We start from the raw sequence: 24,528 nt of genomic DNA on the forward strand, positions 1-24,528 counted from the left end.
TGTCCTTGTCATGTAATGCCTTGCAGAAATCTTGAGAAGTATAGAGATAAAATCGAATTTCTTGTTGGCAATTCTCCCCCCCTATCGAGAGCACAATTTTTCGTCATTTTTCAACGAGAAACAGGCAAGGATAAGTAAAGAGGAGAGCTCGACGATCAGTAGATAAGTTGAGCCGCAATTTGATTTTCTGCTTTTAGGGTCTGCTTGGCTGTTCGCGGATCCGGACGTTGGCTGGAACACAATGAAAGGTGTCTTGGCATTTCAATCTCTTCCTTTCAGTGGTATCTCTCAAGTCTATACTACTGAGTGTTTATTTCTTTTTCAATAATCCAATTGTCGTTTACCAAACAAAAAGGATGTTATAAATGAATCTTGTAATGAGTCTTATGCGCTTGATATAGATAAATGTACTATCCAATTGTAGAACGGGTACAATCCTGCCTGCTTCAAATATCTAGCCTACATTTCATGAATATGTTGATCAAACACATGCTGAAAAGTACACACGGCACTGACGTCCGTATTATACCAGGGGTTTAGACCATGATTGCAATGGGTGAACTTTACTAGACATTTTTTAGTTATTGATCTTAGAATGTGCCTTCAAATAATCATCCAGATACAGTGCTTGTTGGGCAAAGTAACTGTTAACAAGCCATTCCGACAGAAACGGGAGGATGTGTGGGCACAAACCAAGATACGCAACTTACTTTCAGACTATAGATGTTCACGCTCTAGTTCGAAGATATTTAAATAATGTAGTGTCCAAGCGACAGTTCGAATGATACTCTATGTCGAATAATCAAGGAATTCCTGGAGCTTGTGTCCAATCCTCGGAGGGAATTTGAACGCAAAAAGTTTGTCTCCGAACGTTCTCACAATGCGAGCAAGACCTTCTTTCAACCCTATTGAAGTATTTAGTAAGAACAAGCATCACACACACTGACACGCAAAGGAGATGCTTACCATCCCCCATCGACCCAAGCACTTCCTGAGATTTATGAATTTCAATAGCAAGTGATTCATGTTGCTGCTTCTCTCTGCGAGAAACTGGAGGTTGTGACAATGGCTTTTGCTGAGTGCTGATTTTGATCTGGTATTCTTCCACTGCAGATAGGAAGGAGACCATAATTTCCAGAACTTTAGGAATGTCTCTCTGTACAGTTCCGTATCTATCCTCCGTCAACGAGGAGGATATCAGATAGGAAAGAGCTAAAGATGATCAATCAGCCAAGGGGTTCCATTCGTCGGAGAAACATGAAAGCACCTTCAATGACGACAAGATCCAGCTCCCGGAATGGCAACGAAGCCTCAACTTCCTTGCTCAGTCTCTTCTTGGCTGCCCATGCTACTACAGTTGCAACGCTGTCTTTTACGGTTTCAGGGGCGTATGAACTCCACAACGAAGTCGTTGACGAAACAACGCGGGATTTGATACGGCTGCCTAGTCCGGCGGCAGTTTCGACATTCTTCTTTGCCTCTGCCGCAATAGGCGACGATATCACTTGTGTCTCCAGGCTTCTGAACAGCTCCGGCATGTGTGTAGCGTCTGCGCCGACATCAACGACTTTAGCAATAGGGCCATCTGAGGAGAGCGCGTCCAACGCGGCTTGGCCAGGGGACTCTGGAGTTGACTTAAAGATTCGCTGTCGCAGAAGCGGTGTCGGTGTCGCAATGTTAGGGCTAACAGTCACTTTCGGTGTTACTGGGGCTGGCACAGGTGCGGGCGGTGCGGGCTGACCTCGGCGAAGGAATAGCTGATAATCACTTTCCAGGAGGGCAAGGCTCTCGCGCACAAGGAAATTCCAGAGGTTCAGAGACGACTGCTGGTCACCGAAGAGCGCCGTTCTCTGTGTGGATGCACTCGTCGATTGATCTTTTGCCAGATCCCTCAGCTCTGAGTAGGCAAAGTATTTAAAGATCCTGTCGGAAGAGCTAATACCAGATACAATGGTCGTGTTGGCGTCAGCAGTAACTTGAGAAACATGAGCGGGCTGTATGCTTGACACTAAGTTATGTGGCAATGCATAGGAAAGAAGACATACCTCTGAAACGACGTGTTCAAACAAGTCGTCAGCTATTTCCCAGGTAACAAGGGTTGTAAATGCTAAAATCCATGCTCTAACGAGGAGTGGGATATGAATCAAGGGAAGTAAGATTGACCATTGTCCTTTGAGAAAATGAGCTGTGAATGGCCGTAGAAGCAGAGATACCAGCGGAATCCTAATCAATATAGGAAGACAGAGTCGCGCGATCGCAAAAAGAAGGGAAGCCGTAGAGATGGCCATTGTCGAAAAGACTGTAGACACAATGATGGCCATAGCAACTGTGAAAAATTGAACTGTATGCCCAGAATGAGACTGGTGCGGGTATTAATTCCAGTTAATGAAAAGGCTCATAGATTTACGCACGGAATGGGACCATCTATAAGCGAATCTGTCTATCATCGCTCCCCTCAGAGAAAATGCCAATGCAGTCGAAGCTTGGGAAAAAAATAAAAATACAAGGCGACCGTTGAGGTAATAAGGATGTTTTCTGTAGATGTCAATTTTAGTCTAAGCAAGTGAAGGGGAAGACCTACTTGGATTTTACAAATATCGATAGCTTGGGGTCGCCTCGAATATCTGACTCGTAGTAGTAAGCCATGACCGTATGGATGATAAGGGCCGAAAGCGCGGAAAGGAAGTATACAATCGATGCAACCTTCATGCTCTTTTGTGACGATGACATTTTGATTATGTCTATCGGAGACGCAGCACCAGAGCGTTGTGCTATAGATGTACTGTTAGTATGTACATTATTTCAGGCTGTAAAATACGCACCTCGTAGAAACACCTTGCGGAGGACAGTTGTAGGCAGGGCCACTGTAAACCAACTCAGAGCAAGAAACACGATCCACGGGGAAAGCGGAAGGGTAGCAATAACCCATATTTTCGGACTTCCTAGCTGCCACCACGCCCAAAATCCATCAATGAGCCATGTCACTGCCGCTGTGAACAGTAAAACAAACTTCAGTCTGTGCTGGAAGAGAGATTTGAGAAGAGGTTCATATGCTTCGGTTGCGGGTGGGACTGAAGGTGTGGATCTAGTGGATATCGTAGATGTTATTGCCCTCACGGGAGTCATCGGAGTTGGCGTTCCGATTCGTGCATTGGGCACCGTCTTCGACATCGAGCTCGCTGCTTTCGTCGTTTGTTCTGCGCGCGTTCGTCACGTCACGATAGCGAACAAGACAGCGTGACACGTCACATATCACGGGACCGTAAACACAATCTGCCGGCAAGCAATCGAGTTTGTTCCTCTCTTTTTCTTCTTGAATGGCTATTCATTCTATACTTGGTACTTGGATACCCTAGCATCGACACATTTGCGATATTACTTCATGTTCTGACTTTTCGCTCGAACCGTTGTCACCGCAATCAACGAGCCAACATGGTCGATGAAGAACTGCAGGATCTGCCCTTTGACCCAGGGTCTGAATCCTCAAGAATATCGTCACCCAACAGCTCCCACTGAAATTCAGACGAAATTAAAAATTCGAGTGTTAAATATGGATTTCCGTTCAATATCCATCCAACAGTCATATGGGATTGGAAAGCCTTCCAATCAAACTCCACCTGGCCCCTTAGATTGTGCAGAATTCTGCCAGCTAGACAGCATTGCTGGTTGTGTCATACAAAACGGCTACTGGATATACCAAACCTATGGATTGTCTCAATCGGCCACAGATCGGCCCCTGCTGTTCATCGAAACAAAATTGCGACACCGTCTTTCGTGTGGGGCGACCACATGGTCAATCGTCGCTGTCTGGAAAGGAGCATCACATTCTGAAGGCAGCAGCAATCAACGCGGGATTAAACTATTGTCGTATGTCCTTCATTATTTGAGCCATGGATGGGTGCCAATGATCACACAAGCTTGTCTACTTCAGCTGGCCGATGCCACTATTGGAATGACTCGGCTAAGATTGGTGAGAAATTTACATGAAGGGTATAAATTTAGCCTGTTCAAAATACCGCTGGCCACGAATCTATGTGGCCATCAAGTGCTGGGTTGAGCAATAATAATAAACCATCGCGCTGGTGTTCGCAACAACTGTTTTTACCCTGGAACTTGAGAACATGGACGATATAATTCAAATCTCATTCTCAGGGTTTTCAGCCCAAATCTTATTACGATTTGAGTCGCATGATTGGATAGTGCACTGCGAGATTCCTATCTCTGCGCCACGCCAGCATGTCCATATACTTCTTCTTTACAAAATTGTACTGGAGGAAGCTCGGCACCGACTACTTGAGCTGCTTTCACAGAACTGTACATGTCCTTCTTTGATGACCACATACAACTTCTAATCGAACGGATTTAACACCCGCCCTAAGAATATGATACATACTCACGGCAAGCTAAATTTAGTGTCCTCTTTGACTTTTGCCCGCAGGTATGATGCTCCTGTCTCCGACCCTACACAAAGCGGCCAGGCTTGCTGGCGGTTTTACACAACTAATATTAATAACGACACATGACACGAGGTATTACATCGAGGTTCGAAACACCACGCATCCACACAAAAGGCCTATAATTTAGTAAATAGGAATATACAGACTGGCGGAAGGCGGAAGCCTTCTACATCTAAAAAATTCACGCTCTATCTCTCCCTGGAGACATACTTATATGTCCCGGGGTCAGACCGAATTATCCCCATTAGAGAAGGGAACAGCTAATCAAGGTTTTTTTCAGGTTCACCGTAAAGTACTTCGGGGCGTGCGTGTTTATGAATGCTGTCCGTCATACACGCCCTTCAGACTCTCCCTCCGAGCGCCAGAAATTTCTTGCAATAGCACCACCACCATCCCACTATGCGCTTTAACAGCGTCTATCTGTTTGCGACCGGCATTCTTAACGCTACCTTTGGACATACGCAAACGACCAATTCCTCTGCGAGTGCCTTGAGGACCTGCACACTACTCCAATCTAGCCTTGGTCCGGAGATTGTACAACTTTCTGGGGCGGAGTATCTCGCAAGCGCGTCAAATTCTTGGAGTCTGTTCAACGCCGGAAACAAACCGACATGCATCATCTTCCCTGAGGAAACGTCGCACGTGCAGGTCGCGATGGCGTCCATATTTCGCGACAAGATACACTACGCCGTCCAGGCAGGCGGACATACTGCAATGACGGGATGGAATACGTGCGTTCAAAATCTGAGTGTTTTACTGCTGCGGAACCATGTGTTTATACGATTCTTTTTAGGGTACAAGACGGAATTCTTTTCTTCTTTTCTCACATGAAAAATGTTTCATATGACGCTACGAAGGATACTATCACCTTGCAACCAGGAATCCATTGGGGAGAAGCATTGACTGCCCTTGAACCTCTTGGGGTTGCACCTCTGGGCGGTAGGCTTGGGTATGTATATATATATTTGTGTGAGCCAAGTTTTATACTAACGTTCCACATCTTGTTCAGTGATGTCGGAACAGGTCTTCTCCTCGGCGGAGGACTTAGCTATCTCTCTGGAGAGTATGGCTTCTCATCCGATGCCTACGTCGAACTTGATGTCGTTCTGGTTACCGGACAGCTTGTAACGGCTAATGCAACAAACGAATTCTCCGACCTCTTCCGCGCGCTAAAAGGCGGAGCGAACCGCTTTGGAATTGTGACCAGATATGAGGTGCAAGCCATACATACAGGAACCAACGACGATAAAAATTGGTTCGGCGGTCTCATTCTGGTGTGTTTATGTTTAGATTGTAAAATGCCTCATAACTAGTGCTAATTCACAGGAATTGCATTTTGACAGTACCCAAATTCTTCTGCAGAGGCGCTTATCAACGCCACACATCGATACGTCACCACTGTCAACGATCCTCGAGCATGTACGTGCTTCGCAACTAGAGCGCATTAGGAGCTCACCAATTAACGGAGTTAATTAGCCATCCTTATGGCATTTTCCAGTACCATAAACGGCACTGATATCGTTCCCAGCCACATTTTGACGTTGTTTTTCAGAGGGTCGGCTCTACCCCCCGCCATTTTCGGAGAGTTCTTGTCTATTCCATCGACCTTTCAGCAGCTATCTGCGGTCAGCTACTTGGAAGCAAATAATATTCTGGGTGATGGCTCTGATCGTGGTTTCGGGCAACTTTTCGGTGCTTCTGTGTTCAACGGCACGGTTGATCAATACATGAACGCTTTCCGGGCCTGGAGCGAGTACACTGCTTCTATTAAGGATTCTTTGTTTGGGACAGTGCTTGCATTCACCCCCATTCAGAAGTCGCAGATATTGGCGGGAAGAGCGCGTGGCTCAAACATCATGGATCCACCATTGGAAAACTATGCAGCCGTGCAAATTCAAACTCAAACTCAGAGCGGGCTACTTAGACTCTCAGCCGAGGTCGACTCTGCAAGGCAAACGCTTTTCAATAGGTATAATTCTGCGTCTCCCATAAAGTTTCCCAAATTGTTACTGACTGGTATTGGTTTAATCTGTAACAGTATTCCTCCATCTCCAGGGTTGCCTCTGTATATCAATGAGTGCGACGCACAACAGAACGTTTTTGCCACTTATGGGAGGTATAACGAGCTGAGGAATACCTATGCAAAATACGATCCGACTCGGTATGAGCATATCTTTAGAGGCATAGCAATAGAGTCAACTAATTCATTCGTACTCTAGATTTAACGTGGGTTATACCGAAGGTCCAATCGGTCTATAATTATGAAGTCCACTTATTGCTTTTGTTATTATCTATGTAACATATCAAATATTTGGAAGCTTTGATTTATGCTAGATTTATGTCGCATTTATTGTGTTAGATTACCTTATTAGATGTAGAAGTTCTTCATCTGTGTGTTATGTTGTAGCCTATGTATATCCATTTTGTCAAAGCGTCACCTTTTTTTCCTTGTCAAATTAACCTACCCAGAACATGTGCATGAGTTGTCATGCGTTCTCCCTGTCGAATACCTATGGGTTCTCTTTAATAGGGTTCAGGCCCTATGATACTCGCATCAACATAACATAACATTCTAAATTTCCTTTTTTGAACGATTTTTGGACCCACAAACACACGGGCCACATAAAAAGCATACAGGATAAATTTACCCCTACAGCCGATAAATATCCGTAGATGATGAAAAAGGAGAATTTTGGCTTCCGATGCGGCCCACAACATCGCATGTGCCTGGACGGATCCATAATTCTATCCTTTAAGTCGACCCGTAGATGTTTCCTTCGGAAAGTGGGAATTAGACTGTCAGACCAGATTATAACGAGCTCCGGTGCCAGTCAGCCATGATAAAGCTGGACAATTCTCTAGAGTGTGGTCACGTCTTCCTCAGATTTCAGCTACCCATCGTTTCTTTTCTCGACGCCCTGTGACGACCAAAATGCTTTCAGCTCCCTTGTCTCCCTCAGCATCGCATGCTATCATCCCTAAAACACCCATGCGGCGATTGCTCTACAAATTCGATTCGCATAAACCTAATATGGCCTTAGGAAAGCGTACACGCCATCTCCACCATGCTTCTACCGGTGTATCTGAAGCCAACAATGAAGCACAGGCAGCGACGCTTACAGCAAATTCCTCCTCAGACTACCTTGACACCGCTGGACTTGCTCACTCTGTCACGGGGACCCAAGAGACCAACACTGAGCGGGCACGCCTTGCTTTTCAACTACACGATCGGCCCTTGGATGCTGTAGTTATCACCACCCTCCCTCGCTATCCTTTTTGCTGCCACGAGGATTTGATTACGATGTCTCGTCAGCAGCTGGTGGATGTGGCTACCCTCTTCAACGCCCAACTCCCCAAGACCATACAGATAGATCTATCTGATGGTGTGTCAGCTGCGCACATTCGGCACTGCATCGAGAGTCTGGTGGGGATCATACCAAACATCCCTGGCGCTCCAAAGGCCGCCAAGTCGAGACAGTCTGGTAGGGTTGGACCGATCTCCGACCTCTTCTCTGAGGACTCCCAACTCGATATTGTTCCCTCTCCTCCGACGAGCCCATTGGCCGTGCGATACACTAGAAAACACGAGGTCTCCAAAATGTCAAGCTCTTCTGTTTTATTGGAATCGTTGGAAGAAGAAGACGAAAACATCCTCTTTTCAAAAAAGAGAGCGTGTAAAAAGAGGAAGCTTTCCGATTCCCTCGACATTCCCACCAGGTACGCTTACGACACTGAAGGAGACGATATAACACCTATCCGTCCATTGAGGCTTTCTCCAAAGGAGGAATTATCTTCGTCCCCAGATATACACGCTCAAGAGGGAGACAGTACGGGACTTTTATCTCCGCTGTTAGCCAGGTTGCAAAAAAGGTCTGCTCGGGATTCTTCTAAAAGCTCTGAGAGTGCTTTACATTTGAAGACACGACTTCGACCGAGGCCTGGAATGAGTCGATATAGCAGAGACACCCGAGCACAGCAAGTCCATGCTATTGGCATGTACGAGATGGAGACATCTTTCCACAGTCTAGGAAACGACAACGATGCATGTATGGATCTGTCTTGATCACACCTGGAAAACAACAGTATTGGCACGGTTCCGAGTCCTTCCCCTTTAGATGTTCGTATGTTATATATTGTCTCTTGTTTTCCTTAGAAGTAAGCTGCTTCTGATACCAGATAAATCGTATCGTATAATCCAAATGTATTAAATACCCAATGTATCGTTTGTCTATGTTCGACGTTCAGTGTTATCCGATGGAAGAGATGGCTGAACTATAAAATTGGACTCAAGGACGTTCAGACAGAGACAGCAGACCTTTGAAGTTGAAAATCGAACTACGCCGCGCAGTTTAACAGTATATATTCAAGAACGGTGGACTCAGCGGGATTAAGTATCACGCATTTTAGGGGTCAGGTTTTGACCATTATGATCTTGAATCATGATACCAAGCCCCTTCAGGTTTTTTAGGCCGTCCTCTAACGCTCGGAAATGGAAATATAACTTCTCGATATTCGCTTCATCAAGGAGTTGGACGACTACTAGGTTGGGATTTCGGGATTTAACAGCGGGAAGGGTATCATGTAAGAGCTGTTTCAAGTGAGAGTTTGAAACCTGGGAGAGAAGCGTCCGTATACAAAGCTTCGTCACTGAATCGGGCATATCGAGTAAAGATCCTGTAGAGTTGATGAAGGAGGACCAATTACGAAGAACCAGGTTGAGTTGCAGCAAGTTGTGGCATGTGTCCCGCATCTTGTCCATAACGGAAGTGATGTGGTTACGCGCAATGGTTGGGTGGACCGTGTAATGTAGGATCTGTACGGCGACAAGTTTCTCTCCAAGGAGATCAAAAATCGTGGTCCTTATGGTCCTTAGACTTACCCTGGGGAGCTCTTCGACCACGTACGAGATCCATTTCAGGGAGGGTAGGTCAACTTGTGTGAGATTGACAGAGCGCAGATCCTGTGGATATACACGTATTAACAGAGGGTGCAAAATTTTGAGTGCGTTTAATTGAACGCCATTGGTCGGTTCAATAGATGCCGGTCCTCGAATCATTTCGAGTTGGTCATGACGCTCCAGGAAATGCGTCCAGCTCTTGTCGCTAGGCGGGAGACAGTTGGTGTACCATATCACTACCTTTAGAGATTTTCGGCAAGACAGAGAGTCCAGTATTTGTGAAGATTGATGTGTGATGTAGCCCTGTGCGACTGTAGAGAACGTCAAAATCTCAAGGCGTGGCAAGAACCCAACAAGGTCTGCGATATGGCCCTGATTCTGAAGGACAGTTTTAATATTGTACTCGTTGTCACATAGATTAATATCCAGCCTTCTGGTCCACCACCCAAGCGCACATTCTTGGCTGTCGTTGTCGGGCGTTGATTCAAGGGCATTCCGAAGTGAATCAACGCCTTTGGTTTTTTTCAAGTGGATATACTGAAATAGGAGGGGGCAGGCCATTGTATACCAGGCTTTACTGACTCTGGACATCCGACTCCTCATGATCTAGGCAGATATTTTGGGAACTCAGAAATGTTTTGGCAATGCAGATCGACAACCGACGCACCAAGGATGACCTGAGCTCTTTCGTTTCGCGTCTTTCATTCGCTCGGATGAAGCTGAAAGCCCGTGAAGCAGTCATATTGGGGTCATACAGGCCTAATCCCGACCCTCCGGCGTATTCCATAATCCTGATCCATATCTCGGTTGGGATATGGTTGAGAATCGGCCTTTCGCTTGGTGTTTTATGGTAAAAGACCTTTGCTGACATCGGACACCGGTACTGTCCTATGGAAATTTATGATCAGTAACATGAGGAGTCTGAAAGTGCTGCAACCAGCAACATTATGAGCCACATACCTGTACGTGAGTGTGTTGAGTTGATGACGCTTAATCTGACTCAATCAATAAAAATCTGGTCGTGGGACAAGTCTGTGACGGGGCCCGTTATTCACACGGGTCCCGGCACACCTTCGAAGCTCAAATGACTGGATAAAGTTGTCTATTCAAGCTCGCCTCTTCTACTTACTCTACGTACTGCTTATATACCTTACTGTAGTACATACGTTATAGATAGAATAATGAGAGAAATATCAAATACGAAACTTGTGGAAAGCGATAGAAAACTGTGTTGCTCCGGCACGTCCATGCCGGATCTGCTCGGCATTCCCTATTAGGATGCCGCCGTCACAAAGTCGAATCTGACTTTGAATCTCGTGTCTAGCACCAACCATCACAATCACAGGTCGGCACCATGTTGGAGATTCTTGTCAATTACCTTGACCACGTAACGACGACCTGAACAGCTTAGTACTGTATTTCAATCCTTAGTCACCTGTCCTTTCTCAGATCTCCCTTTACATTCAGTCATTATGCCACTACCTTCTCTTCAAATCATCGAGTCGGAGGAAGAGTCGTCGCTCCACCCCCGAGCCATTTGGAATCATTGGAAGAGGAATATTATCTGGGATCCTAGATCGTACTATGGTGCGTAATATGCTGGACGTCCTTAGATTCCTTATATTCTTACCACGCAGCATAATTAGGGGCATTAGAATTCAGCGGATTATTGGTTCTTTATTTTTCATACATGAATATTACGCAAAGTAAGTATGGACTAATGACGTTTTTATTATATTTGATCATACCTTGACCATACCAATGTAGATATTCAGTATAATGTTTTGTATACTCTTGCGAAGTTCACATCTGGACTTTTTCTCCTAATCCCCATCGCTATTCTGTGAGCTCCTGGAGTAATGGATATCACAAACATACCAGTTTATCTCTAAATTTTACTTTGACAGACACTGGTACAGCAACCACCGGCAATCTAATAGCATACTTACACGTTCAAAAGTGCACCTGTATATTGTTATGTTTATTTTTTTCAAAGTGTTCTGTAAGCTCCTCCCACTTCGTAATTTTACGTTGACATATAGACAACCCTATGCAGTATCTCAACTTATTGGTCTTGGTGTACATCAGAAATGCTACTCCCAATGCGAATTCATCACCTCCGTTGATATCCTCCTATGGATAACCATCCCCATACGTGAGTATTTTATTGAAAGACTACATAGTTGTTAGCTTCAACCTATTGTCAGTACTTTGGACATGCTATGTCATATATACACTAGCAAAGAACGCTCGCAAAGATTCTGTTCCGCCAGAGGATCCTTCTCCTGCGGTCATCGACTCTTATCCCGAGGACTTGGACGGGAGCCAGAGAGCATGGGGTGACTCGACCATCGCCGACGGTATCGAAGATGATTCTGTTCCACAGCAAGGTCAGATTCGCCTATAGAATTTTGGGCAATGATAGTACTCGAAAAGGCGGTTTGGGGAAATGATAGTATGTTACTTCTGGGATTACTGCTTTCTGAAGCTTACACTGGTCGTGACGTCCCATGGCCCTGTAGCGAAATGGCATCGCGTCCGACTACGATCAGGTGATTAACCGAAGCTGGGTTCCCTCCAAGAGCGATGGCCTTGGTTCCAAAGTGTAGTTTTAAGCCTGAAAACTTATGCACGACGGCATACGAAATACTTAGTGACCCTATAGGTACAGCGGCATCAGTGCTCCCAACTGAACAAAATAGGTAACGCTAAAAGAATTATTTCTTCAGAATTTGGTTCCAATTCAGTGAATAACACTGCGGCCACCGTCCTCCTTAAGTTCGCGCCTACCTCAGTCATTGTATTCGCTACGAAGAAAAACTATTGGGACAAACCATCGTTACTGTTCAAGTTTTGCTTATGCAGAGGCTATTAATAGCCAAAGATCAAGTGTCTCGTCACTCTCTAAGTACATTCAATCCCTTTGCCCGCCGCCCTCATTGCAACAGGGTATCACCAAGTGACACTAAACTGTTAAAGGGCGTTGTTTTGTTCATTTGATTGTTACAACATGCAAGTAAAGCTATTCAGGGACACGCCTTTGAATACTCCGATAGGACTCGGGGTCCGGATCTATTACTTATTTATGTTTCACTGCATTGCTTATGCGTGGCAGAGTGCTTGACCCACCCTTTCACGGACCACCACCATGACCGTCTCAAAGCAGGACGGACGATCAACATGGCGCTTCTACAAGCTTGCGCGTTCCGTGTTCAGTGGCTTCACACTGTTATACCTCTTGGCTGTCTTGTTGGTTATGACGCCATTCATACAGACGCAGTACGTGGCGCGTTGACCATCCAGCATTTTCAGTAGTATTCCAACCCACATTATGCGTTTTTCATTTATAGTGTCCTATACGCGCACCATATAGATTTCTGGTGGAATAATAAGTTTGACCATCCAGAACACCACGGACTGGCTCGTGAGTCCGACGCGCGTTTTCTTGGACGCTCTTAGGGGCGTCGCGACCATTGATACTGATCCGCGATATCTTTTAGCTGGCAAGACCGTGAACCTCAAGCTCCAAAGCGCGGATAACACGACATTGGGTGCATGGTTCATCTTCGCCGACTCAATACATCGTCAACAGCCCTTTCCTCCACCCTCCCGCACCGACTTCGCTCTTTCCGCGGCACAGAACATCTCCGATGCTCTACACACTCGCCCAACCATCTTATTCCTACACGGAAACACAGGGACGCGTGCTTTACCGCTGAGGACGGTCGTGTACACTGCACTCACGGGCAGACTAGATGCCAATATTTTGGCGATCGACTATAGAGGATTCGGAGACAGCCAGGGACATCCGAGTGTTCAAGGAGTGGGGATGGATGCGAGGGCGGGTTGGGACTATCTAAAATCACAAGGCGCAAAGGATGAGGATGTTTTGATTGTTGGACATAGTCTTGGGACGGCTATCGCAGGTCTGTTGGCTGCGGAACTTGGAAGAGAGGGTATAAGGCCAAGAGGGACAGTTCTGATGTCGGTAAGTGCTCAATATCTCTGAACGGATAGTTATATCTTATACTTTTCAGCCGTTCTCATCTGTGCGCACTCTGATTGATCAATACTACCTATTTGGGTTCCTGCCTCTTCTGAAACCCGTCTCAATGATACCATTAGCTCCTCGTAAGCAACCTGTTTGATAGTATGATCGTTTCTGACACGACGTGATCCAGGCTTGGTTACATGGTCCCTGGTTCACCGCTTTGACACACTTACCCTAGTACCGGATATAAAGTCTTCTGTGCTAATCGTTCATGCAGACGACGATGTTGATATTCCATCTACGCATGCCTCCACCCTATTTGAAGCATTTTTGGAGCCCCACCTCCCCGCACACCCCACTCCACCTCCCAACCCCTTCTCGCACGAGAAATGGGATAATTTCACCTCCCAGGAATCACAGCGTATCCACGCGCGACAAGAAATTGTGAAGACCATTGAGGTGGATGGATTTGGATTGTACGAGGAAATGAACCAGGATGGTAGGAAAGTCGCTTTGCTCAAGACTGAGAAAGGCGGTCATGATATTGGACGCGTAGAGGGTGTTCAGGATGCGATTGGTAGGATGTTTGGGTTTCATTGAGTCCGATACTACTATGGTTTGGGAGTTATATTTATTTCAGTCTTGACGCAGTATTGTTCATTATTGTATAATCGCATGTACTACATTAATTGTACTATTGAACCGACGTATATATCTAATTCTTAACCTTGCCTTATCTACAACCCTGTCTACAACGGTTGTTTGGGGCGATATAATGCAAAGTGTGAGGTGATATATATATATATATATATGTAATCTAAAAATATATCACATCCCTCTCAGTATCTGGCCAATAGATCGACGAACTGACACAGTTCTCCCTCCTGCCACTCTCACGGATATCTTGACTCTCTTGAATAATACTGACGCGGGTGAAAAGGCTCCCAAGTTTAACACAGAGAAATACGAAAATAAGCAATATTTTTGTTTTTTAGGTATTGAATACAGTATGTCCGAGTACGTGTAAGTAGCTAGTGTCAAAGATGTCCTGGTAGAATTTGGACATAGAGACTGGCCTCCTAGTTTACGCACTGATAATAGTAGTCTAGGTTTCGGATTATAGATGAGTATCCATTAGTGTGAGAAAATCGATTCACACGCACCGTTGAGTATTTTGCACGTTCCCTGTGCACAAGAAGTAGCGCCACTGAAAAAAACGGGGTCAGCAAAATGGTAATGGGAGGTTTACAGTCAGCCAGAAAAACGTACGTCCATCCGATCTATCATTCCAGGCAAGGATATATTAGCAATACGTCGTGAAAAGAGTTCGGTGATACACTCACCCCTCCGCACTGCCCCCAGAGAGGAGACCCTCCAGGTGTTGAGGTGGGGGTGACCGTGGGCGTCGTGAAACTTGTCGACACACTTGTGGGACCACCCTGGCCGGTCGACACCGTTGTGGCAGGGCTTCCGGGAACAACAGTCGGCACGGTCTTTGGTTGGTTCGCAGTGTTCCAAGTTGCAGTTGTGGGATATGGGGTAGAAGCGACGGGAGGTATGGTAGTTCCATAAGGCGTCGGACCAGGCACTATAAACGATTACCTTATAAATTCGGGAGGAACAACAAATAAAGCTTACCGATATAGGTGCTGAGACTTTGGTGGATGTTCACCAGGATGCCAGGGTCGTTAGCACTATAAGCGCCGGGGAATTTGACAGTAGGAGGCTTAGCAGATCCTGAACCCGAGACGTTAATTTGGTAGCACGATACGTAGAATTGTGCTCCTCCGGCGCTACTGGCAACATGAAGCGCTGGAAATCCCAGTATTAGAAAGTGAACATTGATCACGGTCAAATAAAACCTCACCAATGACTTCAGCGCGGACGAGATAATTACCAGGGGCGATGTCCTTGGGAACAGTGAAAGTGAAATGACCACAGTTGTCCTAACAAATAAGGAAATTCAAAATCTGGTCCACCAATCAGAATACCAGTAACGCTACTCACATTGAGGACTTGTGTTCCAAAGTAATTTGGGCTTCTTGACACCATTCCAAGGCCTGCAACCTTGAACCAGTTCTGACTCGAGCCGACGGCAGTGGTTGCGTCAGAAACAGCGGCCATATACACCTAGCACAATCCACTATGCTTAGGGAAGACCACTTAGTAGAAAAGAGAATGACTTACTTGTACGGGTCCGAAATGGTCCCCGCCAATAGCTTCGTTCTTGCACGAACGATCTCCGGGTTGTTGGTGCATTTCGACAGTCAGTTGATCACCAGCTATAGTGGAAACTTAGTATGCACCATTCACGTACCCAAATCACGAAAACGTACCGTTGACCGGGCATACACCTCTGCTTGATCCAGCTACATTGCAAGCGATGTCCTAGGATACTATTTTAGAATAATTTAAGGGCTACAGAGAAAGAAATACGTACGCTACCAGTGACACTCGTGATGGGGCTGTTGCTGTTGGGAAGGCGGACACATGAGGAACCAGCGTCAACGTTGTTGATCCACAGCTGCTGGAATGTGGCATGCGCAGCCGCACTTGCAATAAAAGCAGCAGTTGTCAAGGAGTAGCGCATTTTGAAAATGAAGACAAAAACGGCTCAAAACCAAAGGGTCTGCAACCTGGCTTTTATATGCCTCAAAGAATAATCATTCTCTTCGGAAGATGGTGAGCAATATCGGAGAAAGTGGGCAATTGGTGAAGGATTGCATTTGCCAAGACAATTTGTATAAATCCCCCTCTGGCAGGCATCCCAAATCCTCAAACATCTCATCCAAGCTCCGTCGCGACCAGGCATGCCGAGAATAAGCTACAGAAGCTAGAATAACGTTCGGCGTGTGAGGGCATGTGCGAATCGGCTTCCAGTGACGATTTTTCGCGGTGTGGACTTGCTCAATTCGGGAAAATTCAATGGCTCTTGTGACCAATCATCGAGAAAGGCCAATAACAAATGTCGGAAAAAAGACTCGCTAATACTCCTATCGGATGGACCTTATAGTGCTACTCAATTCTCTTTCTTACGTCGTTGTTTAATTTGTAGAATCATGGGGAACTGTCTAGCCGACGTGCTTGGTAGTAATATATTCATGTGGTGCACATATGCGTTTGGTCGACTCAAAGGGCGGTTCCCAATTTTGCGCGCTATGCCGAGACGCAATATCCTCGATATTCATACAGTAATCGAAGCTCTCATGGTACATACTATACAATATTCACTTGGAGTGGCCTGACGATCCGAATCTCATTGCAGGGTTTAATGTATTAAAGAATCAAGATAATAGGCTTGCTAATTTTCAAGATGCCAATCAAGGCCAACAGGCGCCCGCTAATGACGTCGAGAATGATGTACTTTATCGGCTAGGTTTGCATCAGAAAAAGTTATTTGCTGATCATTTGCATTACACGATATTAAATAGTTAATAGACTAGGCGCTAATTAGTCGGCGTCAAAATGTTCTGCAAATATACGCTCGCCCTTTGCACGTGCTATAGGAATCTTTGTGCTCTCCCACATCATATGTATCCTATGCAACCCGTTCCACTTGTCTTCCCTGTTTGCTTGCATCTTTCGGTCATTATATTCCTCTTCTTCACATTCATTACGCTTCTCCCTGTCCTCGCGTTCTGCGTGTTTAAGGTCGAGTTCGTATTTGACCTTCGCGAGAGCAGCGCCATCTTTGGCCCTCTGCTTCGACAAACAATCATTCAATTTTGATAATGCTTCTTCCGGCGGCTGGACCACTTCTAAGCGCGCTTTGGGGTTACCACGGATTACATAGCTTATCAAAACGAGCGCTTGCCATCATTATGATCGATTGTTCTATAGCGAACTCCCTGTGACTTGGGGACCCGGTCACCGGCTTGGGTCACCGGAAATATTATGTAATTCGGCACGCTCGGGCCCTTCCGCGCGCCAAAAAATTCAGAATTTTGTGCATTTCAGTGTGCTAAGTTCTCCGAGCATCTCCCGATCGCCCGCCTTGTCACTCGCGGTCACCAGAGTTTGGCGGGTGCATAGACCCTCAGGTCACCAGCTTTTCGATGTCCGACAATGTTTTGAGTAACTTCGCGGCCATCGGCGGCATGGTCATCTTAATTGGGCTCCGCCGCGTCATGTGACGGTTCCCGCGATCCGTTCACGGTCGCGTTTTGGAGCTTCTGCAAACCGTTTAAATGTTGAACGTGAACAGTGACCCCAGTTCAATCTCGTTTAATATGGGTTGGATAGTAATGGGTATAATTATATCTTATTGTATGTACCAAACTCAATTTTAAAGCCTCAGACTTTTGCAAAAAAGACTCATTAGAGCCTTCAAAAATTAATATTTACACCGGTAAGAAAGGTTTACTTCTGCTCTGACAGTACTGTATTCACTATGTACATGCTTTTGTGTGTATGCTGGAGTGTGAACTGCTAAAGTATACATGCAAACAGTGCATGCTGCAGTTGGCACATAAGATTGTATGCAATCTCCTCATTTCTTGGAAATAATTCAACTAATTATTGTTATGATCACGTTGACCCATGTCAGTACTCATTTAAACGGCTGAAAAGTGAAGTAAAAGTACAATCTACATCCTGAAACACAAATAATTCACAGATAAGACTCGGAATTTTGCATTTTCACCTTTAAATAAGTCATTTTATGCTCAAATTTAGGCAAGTTGATGCTTCCACTCCTTGATATTAGGCAAACGAGGAAGGACAGATTAGTCTGACTATATACAAGAGTATAGCATACTGATTTAGATGTTCTTGACATTACAATTTTAAAAAAATCTTCCAAATCATTGAAATTGATGGGAAGCGGGACTTGCGAGTTTCACTGCGGACCTCAAGTGAAGTCACAGACCTTTGTGACCTAGGGCCTAAATTTGGCGGGCGGTCACAAAAAGCTTGTGACCGCACCTGTAGGAAGGCCACTGGGGTCTCCCTGATCCGTTGTCGGTCTCAACAGCCTGCGAATGTTGGTCAGAGCCACCAGGACGGGTTCGGCTTCCTTTGAATTTTCCGTGTTTCTTTTGTTTACTGTTTTATTCATTTTTTGATATTAATTCTGGATGTCCTACTAGTAAAATGGATGATGTAATGGTTCCGAAATGCTAGACTCCCCAAAAGTTTATACGTTCAATTTTCAATTTGGTGTACAGTAGCAATTATGTATACCAAGTAGAGACTCGGTTAACTAAGAAAATCGCGCTGATATTCGGATAACTAGTATCCTGGTAATTGACGTAAGGACGATATGCTATGAAAATGTCGGAGGACCGCCACTGCCGCCGACATCAGGACATTTATAGCACTTAAGCAACTTGTGTGCATATTTGAAAAAGTAGCAACGCAGGAATCAAAAATGACGGAACTGAACTGAGTTGGTTTGCTAGTGCCTGGTGATAGTAAGCTGTGTGGGATAGAATATTTCTGTAAAAAATAAGTTCAGTGGCACAACTTATGTAAATTCTGAAATGACACTGGTCCGAGTTGTGCCGCGTGTTGGTGGGCGTTGTCCGGTGCGGGAAATGAGATGATAACTCCGACGAACGTCAATGCGATATCTTAATAAAGGATCAGTATGATAAAGCTGCTCTGCACCCTCAAGCTCCGTTCAATTAAACTCTGTAAAAGAAATGGAACAAATCCAAGGAAACCAAACATATAACCCAACACTAAGCGTTCATGATCAGCGAATGGCCAGCTATGTAGCAGGTACGTCTGTATGATGTTAGTAAGAATATTTGTTTCATTGGGTCACTGATTTTTTTCAATTGCAAGTGGGTTTAGCTATTTGTGCATTGTACGACCACTGTAAGTCCTGATCCGAGTAATTCTTTTTTACCCTGCTGACTCTGTCCATGACACACCCGTACAGTAATCACTCTTGATGGAGAGGTAGGTCTTCTTTTTATTTCTTATACGACTACTAAACTCTGGAGTTATTGGTTCCCTATTAAAAGATGGAGATAGTATGGGTATGTCTCATCAATGACAAGATTTTACAGTTATCAACACTAACTCTATGCAATTTTAGCGCCGTCCAAAATGGACAATAGCCCGGGTTTTATTCCTAATAGTATGAGCCTCAAGCCTTCTCCAGATAAATGGCGTACTAAAATTGAATATAGAATCGATATCTTTGCGATGCCATTCTCATGTCAGTGCGATTTTCTGACTTCCATTGACTCTAGTGCTTGAGGTAATCCTTTTACGCCATTTGTACAGATACGGAGCCGTCGGTAGGAGATCAGTTTTGAAGCGTGTTTAGGATTCTTCCAGCCTAATTAACTGGTATTACATAGACCTAACATTCAATGCACGTGTTACAGAAATTCAAGTAGGTCTCCAGTTTCTGAAATTCCACATCGACAGTGTACTCACTTTACCTTCATTATGCCAGAAGTAAGTGTTTGTAAAACGCCGTTATTACACTAAAAAATCCAACTTACAGAGCGTTGTAGCTGTAAGTGTTGCTTCATCAATGTGAGCATCCATTTTATTGATCCCTTGGGATGGGAACTTCAGGTCGAAACCCATTTCTTGTTCTGATATGGGGAACCTTGGTTGCATTTTTGTCCATGCAAGGCAAGCTCGTTTTTCATATCTAGAGGTTCATGAGGCGATAGTATTTTCAGGGATTGTCGTATTCCGAGTTGCTAGCATGTTTCATCTTTCGCGGACAATAATTATCGTTCTCTCTATCGCTTTCGGTATCGAGATTCTATCGACCACCTTAATTCAGGCATTATCAACCCCTGCTGGGTATAGCGGTCCCGGAACAGGTACGTAACTGTGGCGAGGTGGGAGGGATGTAGTTGCTCACTCACATAAAACTATTAGGACCTTTACCGTCGCCTATATGCTCGCCTCCATTCTCTGCTTTCTGGGCCAACATGTTATGGATAATAATTGTCGTCTATGAGACGATGGTTCTCTCACTTTCGGTATTCAGAGCAGTTCAAACACACCGCAAAGTTTTCGCTTTCAAAGCCTACGTGATATCCAATAGACCCTCTGTAATGTACATCTTACTCCGGGATAGTATCTTTTTCCAACTGGCGTGAGTCATTTTCAATTTATCTCTGCCTTGCATTACCAAAATCCTTGTAACAGAGCTCTTGCAGTCTGTACAGCAAATTTTGTGGCATCCGTTAACTTTTCAGTCAGTCTTAGTATGGAGTACTCACATATTTGATTGATTAACTTATGTCCATAGTTTCTCTTAGTTCAGAACAGCCTTACGGTGGCCACCTTCGCTACACACATCGCTGGTTCACGACTTATGCTCAATTTAAGGGAAGCATATTACAAGCCTTTTGACGATGAATATACTCAAGCAAACATAAAACCAATTGGCTTTGTCCGTGATGTTCCGCCACAAGTTGCCCACATTCTTGACTCCTACGACATCTCACCCCTTTCCCCTACTACAACACCGGTTTAATATCAGATTGTTAATAAACAAGGTTTTTGGTGTCCTTTCAATGCTACATGAATTTGAATTTTAGTGAGAAACTGCTTTCCAGTACGGATTTTGACTGTTAATCATGCTGTATAATCATGCTGTATATATAACGAGCCATCTGGGAAAATTCCAGAATGCCAAGTATCAATCATACGGATCGAACATTGAGCGATTGTCATATCACGTCACTAAACTTTGTTGATCCCCTCACTCCATGGGCACATGGTGTAGTTGGTTATCACGCTCGCTTAGCACTGGAAGCCTGAATGGCTCTGTCACATGCGAGAGGTGTTGGGTTCAATTCCCAATGCGTCCATTTTTTGCTGAATTGGTAAATGGTTATCATGGGCGCTAAGCGTATGGAGGCAGCTGATCAAGTCCGGAAACAGTTGCACAGGACCCCTGACAATAGGCCCAGAGGACGTTCCGTCGGACGGACAAAAATTTTGAAAATCGACCCCTTCGGACGTTCCGAAACCGGACAGAAATCACAGATTTTGAGCAAAATGTCGTTCCAAAAATCCGGACAGAAAAGTTGCAGGACCGCCGAGGTTCTTCCTAAAACCGGACAAAATATCAGATAAAACAAATGACAAAACTTGTCAACCGAACGATAGTGTAGAGGTAAGCAGTGTGGTTAGTTTCTCCTCTTCGATTCAGTAATATGATGGTACTTCAAGTCTTGTTGAAACTTTTTTATTTTTCTCTTAATAACAACTTGAGTTGAGGGCCGTTGCTTCGCACGGCGATACGAGTCCTTGATGCCCTTTTGCGCTGTACATTTTAAGATTATATATTTTATGACTTTACATAATAAGTATGGTTAAGTTGGCGATACGATGATTCAACTGTCGAATCTAGGATGCTTCAAAGTGCTCCAATCCCATCTTTCGGGATCCCAGGAAGGAGGCTGGGTGTTAACATCAGGATGACAACGTTGAATATACTGCTTCATCAAATTTGGAATATCTATATTTACCATATAATTTGAATTCGTGGTGTATGAAACTAGGTTGGGTAGACTCACTGTCAACTTTGCTACCTCGTAGTCTTGTAGACGGTGACTCAGAGGGCTCTCGCATTGCCGACGACGTCGATGAGGTTGTCGCTTGAGCTGAGATACTGCTCGGGAGTAGGGGTCCTGGTTCTGTGATTGACGGGGACGGTTTTCCTCGACTATTGTAAGCAATATTCTTTCATCTGGGGATTGGGATTTTTGAACGGATCTACATACGGTCTGTTAGTGTGAACAAGGTGTAGTTAACCCAGGATTCAGATTGGCAAAGGTAAAGTAGACTATCAGTTGGAGCTGTTTCGATGTAGTGACTAATGATCACGCCGTACTTTAGTCATTGCTTTGAGTGAGAAAACAAACGGAAAGCACTCACGAAACCAGCCGGTTGCAACTACTACCAATGTCTGTGCCCTTTCAAAAGCATCTTTTCAAGTCTTTGAGCACAGTCATGGCCTCTACTTCACTGCAAGACCCACCAAAACTGCCTTGCTCAATGTATCTGAATTTGCACACCTGCCTTCCTGTAAGGTACTCACCCTCCTCTATCATAAACCCTTGTCTGTCACTGCAGCAGGTTTTGAAGTTCATGCGCAAGATATTTCGCTTTACAAGACATTGGTTGAGGGAGTAGGGAGCATCAAAAAAGCGATGAAAATGTTTGCAAAGCGAAACCTAGATAGTAGTACATAGCTTTTTTTGCATCGCATACTCGTTTTATGGTTTTGTATTGTACTAGGCAGGTTTTTTTTATTACAGTGATTCTTAACATTGTTCTGAAGCATCCCATTTGCAACTGAACTCAGCTGAACGCGCGCAGCGGCGAAAAAATCAATTTTTAGGCCTGTCCGGACACAAATTGGGCCTCCCGAGGGTTGTTCCCGATTTCCGGACAAATTTTTGAAAAAATTGGTAGGTCGTTCTATATCCGGACAGAAATTTTGAAAATCGCGACGGACAAAAAACCCAGAAATCGACCTTTTTCGGGAACGTCCTCTGGGCCTATTGTCAGGGGTCCTAGTTGCACCCGCATTGGGAACCGCATCAATTCTCAAATTTTTAAATTTAAGATTAGCACCAATTAGCCAGAGTCGATCAGGAAACCGAACTTCTGGTTGATAAACATTATCATGTAGATGGCTTTGAAGTTTGAATCGACGATGTCGATGAACGATGAAGCTTGCAGCTTGAAGTCTAACCAATCACATGCCGATCGTACGGCATACACTCGGCTAGTTTTTGATGGCAGTGATGTGTTGGACTGCATCGCCAAAACCGCCAAAACCTTGCCAGATAATATATTGTTAGTAAAGGCAGCTAAGGACACTAAGGCCGCTAAGATAATAAATAGCCTTACTTGTAAGCACTTACAAGTAAGGACATGTTATGATTAGTATTTTTGGTAATCCTTAGTAGATTCGGACATCCTTAGTTGCCCTTAGTAGACCTTGGAAGGCAGGGCAAAAATTATTTAACATTTTGAAGAAGCTTCCTCTTTGACTGGTTTCCTGATTTGCTCTTCGATTTCTTCGGACATTGATTAATAAAATAGCAATAAAAATATATATTTTGAATCAACGGTAGCATTACAAATATAATTTATTTACAACAACCGAATATTGGTCACACTGACTGAGAGGTGACATTATGAAATCACGTACAAACATACACCAAACACGGGTTCAGGATGGCCGAGGTCGTTGTCAGAGTAAGTGAAAGCCAGTGAGATCTTCCGACTCGTGTTGGGGTGAGGTACTCTAAAACCTAGAACTGACAATGGACTCGTCACCAATAACATCAGTGATTCTTGAAGCTTGAAGGTTTGTTTGAAAAGAAACTTACTATTTCTGTGCCAGCATTAGAAAGTCAAAGGCAAGAGCAGGTGGGAGTAAGTGGAAAGGAGTTGATTGAGTGCTTGAAATTCGTGCGAGCGTCTTTAAAGTCAACGTCCCCAATTTCAGGGACCCCAATGTCTGACTTTGGTATCATGTGATCACTGACAGACTTCATCTTGAGGAGCGACCAATTTTGTATTTTTAATGTGTGACGATGCTGTAAAAAGTTGCTTCGACAATGCAAGCTTATTCTAAATATTTGATGGTCAATGAATTGTCCACAAATTTCTTGATCACTCTACAACACTTGTCTAAATGTTTGTTCGCTTTTTAATTTTCAAGTAAGGCTTGATAAACAAGAAAATTTTACACTAATGCTTTGGGTCTGAATGCATGACAAGACATATAATAGTCATAGAAAAGAAAGCAAAGCATATAATTCTTTTACACCATATGTATGATCAATTTTTTACCATTAATTCAAATGAGAATTAATATTAAAATGGCACTCAAAGGTCAACAAATGATTGGCTGACCTTTCAAAGGCAATCCAAGGTCAATGAATATTTTGATTGGCTAGGTTAGGTCACCTAATTCCGGACTTACCTTAAAAGGACACAAAGGCAATGCTTGTTTTTGGCGGTTTTCGCAATGTGGTTGACACTCCGAAATCTCACACGCCTTTTCTGTTTATGCACTTTTCACGTCGCTTTTTCATTGAAGGAAAAGCAAAATAATCTTAAAAGCTTTATTATAAATAATATCAATGCCAATTTCTGTGCAAAGGAGGGTTTGAAACTGAATTGACGGTGCGATTGAACCTAATCAAACCGGCTGGATTGATGACATTGTCCCTACATAT

At 44.4% G+C, this 24,528-nt stretch overlaps 8 protein-coding genes and 1 non-coding gene across 9 annotated transcripts; 5 read left to right on the plus strand and 4 right to left on the minus strand.

The window, feature by feature from the left end:
* Nucleotides 1-789: 789 nt before the first annotated feature.
* JR316_0011850 (Nucleoporin NDC1) lies at nucleotides 790-3,171 on the minus strand (the record flags this gene model as incomplete). The annotated part of the gene is made up of 7 exons (XM_047897493.1): nucleotides 790-905; nucleotides 967-1,212; nucleotides 1,268-1,994; nucleotides 2,046-2,360; nucleotides 2,412-2,535; nucleotides 2,582-2,771; nucleotides 2,823-3,171. The coding sequence occupies 7 exons, from the start codon at nucleotides 3,169-3,171 to the stop codon at nucleotides 790-792; spliced, it is 2,067 nt and encodes a 688-aa protein (XP_047743902.1).
* A 1,685-nt stretch (nucleotides 3,172-4,856) lies between these two features.
* On the plus strand, nucleotides 4,857-6,716 carry JR316_0011851 (putative FAD-linked oxidoreductase; the record flags this gene model as incomplete). Its single annotated transcript, XM_047897494.1, has 7 exons — nucleotides 4,857-5,188; nucleotides 5,251-5,406; nucleotides 5,467-5,731; nucleotides 5,801-5,876; nucleotides 5,934-6,426; nucleotides 6,496-6,618; nucleotides 6,677-6,716. 7 exons carry the CDS (start codon nucleotides 4,857-4,859, stop codon nucleotides 6,714-6,716), a joined length of 1,485 nt encoding a protein of 494 aa, XP_047743903.1.
* Nucleotides 6,717-7,389: 673 nt separating this feature from the next.
* JR316_0011852 (uncharacterized protein) lies at nucleotides 7,390-8,520 on the plus strand (the record flags this gene model as incomplete). The annotated part of the gene is made up of 1 exon (XM_047897495.1): nucleotides 7,390-8,520. The coding sequence occupies one exon, from the start codon at nucleotides 7,390-7,392 to the stop codon at nucleotides 8,518-8,520; it is 1,131 nt and encodes a 376-aa protein (XP_047743904.1).
* Nucleotides 8,521-8,844: 324 nt separating this feature from the next.
* JR316_0011853 (uncharacterized protein) lies at nucleotides 8,845-10,603 on the minus strand (the record flags this gene model as incomplete). The annotated part of the gene is made up of 4 exons (XM_047897496.1): nucleotides 8,845-9,960; nucleotides 10,022-10,242; nucleotides 10,315-10,349; nucleotides 10,521-10,603. The coding sequence occupies 4 exons, from the start codon at nucleotides 10,601-10,603 to the stop codon at nucleotides 8,845-8,847; spliced, it is 1,455 nt and encodes a 484-aa protein (XP_047743905.1).
* Nucleotides 10,604-10,826: 223 nt separating this feature from the next.
* Nucleotides 10,827-11,761, plus strand: JR316_0011854 (uncharacterized protein; the record flags this gene model as incomplete). The annotated part of the gene is made up of 7 exons (XM_047897497.1): nucleotides 10,827-10,941; nucleotides 11,001-11,060; nucleotides 11,122-11,197; nucleotides 11,262-11,305; nucleotides 11,351-11,356; nucleotides 11,411-11,509; nucleotides 11,595-11,761. 7 exons carry the CDS (start codon nucleotides 10,827-10,829, stop codon nucleotides 11,759-11,761), a joined length of 567 nt encoding a protein of 188 aa, XP_047743906.1.
* Nucleotides 11,762-12,502: 741 nt separating this feature from the next.
* JR316_0011855 (Lysophosphatidylserine lipase ABHD12) lies at nucleotides 12,503-13,945 on the plus strand (the record flags this gene model as incomplete). The annotated part of the gene is made up of 5 exons (XM_047897498.1): nucleotides 12,503-12,633; nucleotides 12,705-12,778; nucleotides 12,855-13,342; nucleotides 13,392-13,485; nucleotides 13,536-13,945. The coding sequence occupies 5 exons, from the start codon at nucleotides 12,503-12,505 to the stop codon at nucleotides 13,943-13,945; spliced, it is 1,197 nt and encodes a 398-aa protein (XP_047743907.1).
* Nucleotides 13,946-14,424: 479 nt separating this feature from the next.
* On the minus strand, nucleotides 14,425-15,935 carry JR316_0011856 (putative endo-beta-1,4-glucanase D; the record flags this gene model as incomplete). The annotated part of the gene is made up of 9 exons (XM_047897499.1): nucleotides 14,425-14,450; nucleotides 14,509-14,530; nucleotides 14,689-14,933; nucleotides 14,984-15,157; nucleotides 15,213-15,291; nucleotides 15,353-15,475; nucleotides 15,533-15,627; nucleotides 15,682-15,733; nucleotides 15,786-15,935. The coding sequence occupies 9 exons, from the start codon at nucleotides 15,933-15,935 to the stop codon at nucleotides 14,425-14,427; spliced, it is 966 nt and encodes a 321-aa protein (XP_047743908.1).
* An 860-nt stretch (nucleotides 15,936-16,795) lies between these two features.
* On the minus strand, nucleotides 16,796-17,450 carry JR316_0011857 (uncharacterized protein; the record flags this gene model as incomplete). The annotated part of the gene is made up of 2 exons (XM_047897500.1): nucleotides 16,796-17,138; nucleotides 17,425-17,450. 2 exons carry the CDS (start codon nucleotides 17,448-17,450, stop codon nucleotides 16,796-16,798), a joined length of 369 nt encoding a protein of 122 aa, XP_047743909.1.
* A 3,585-nt stretch (nucleotides 17,451-21,035) lies between these two features.
* On the plus strand, nucleotides 21,036-21,135 carry JR316_0011858. The gene has a single exon. It is a non-coding gene; the product is annotated as a tRNA-Ala (tRNA).
* The last annotated feature ends 3,393 nt before the right edge of the window (nucleotides 21,136-24,528 follow it).

Source organism: Psilocybe cubensis, chromosome 11, assembly GCF_017499595.1.
Source record: "Psilocybe cubensis strain MGC-MH-2018 chromosome 11, whole genome shotgun sequence".
NCBI classification, from domain to species: Eukaryota; Fungi; Basidiomycota; class Agaricomycetes; order Agaricales; family Agrocybaceae; genus Psilocybe; species Psilocybe cubensis.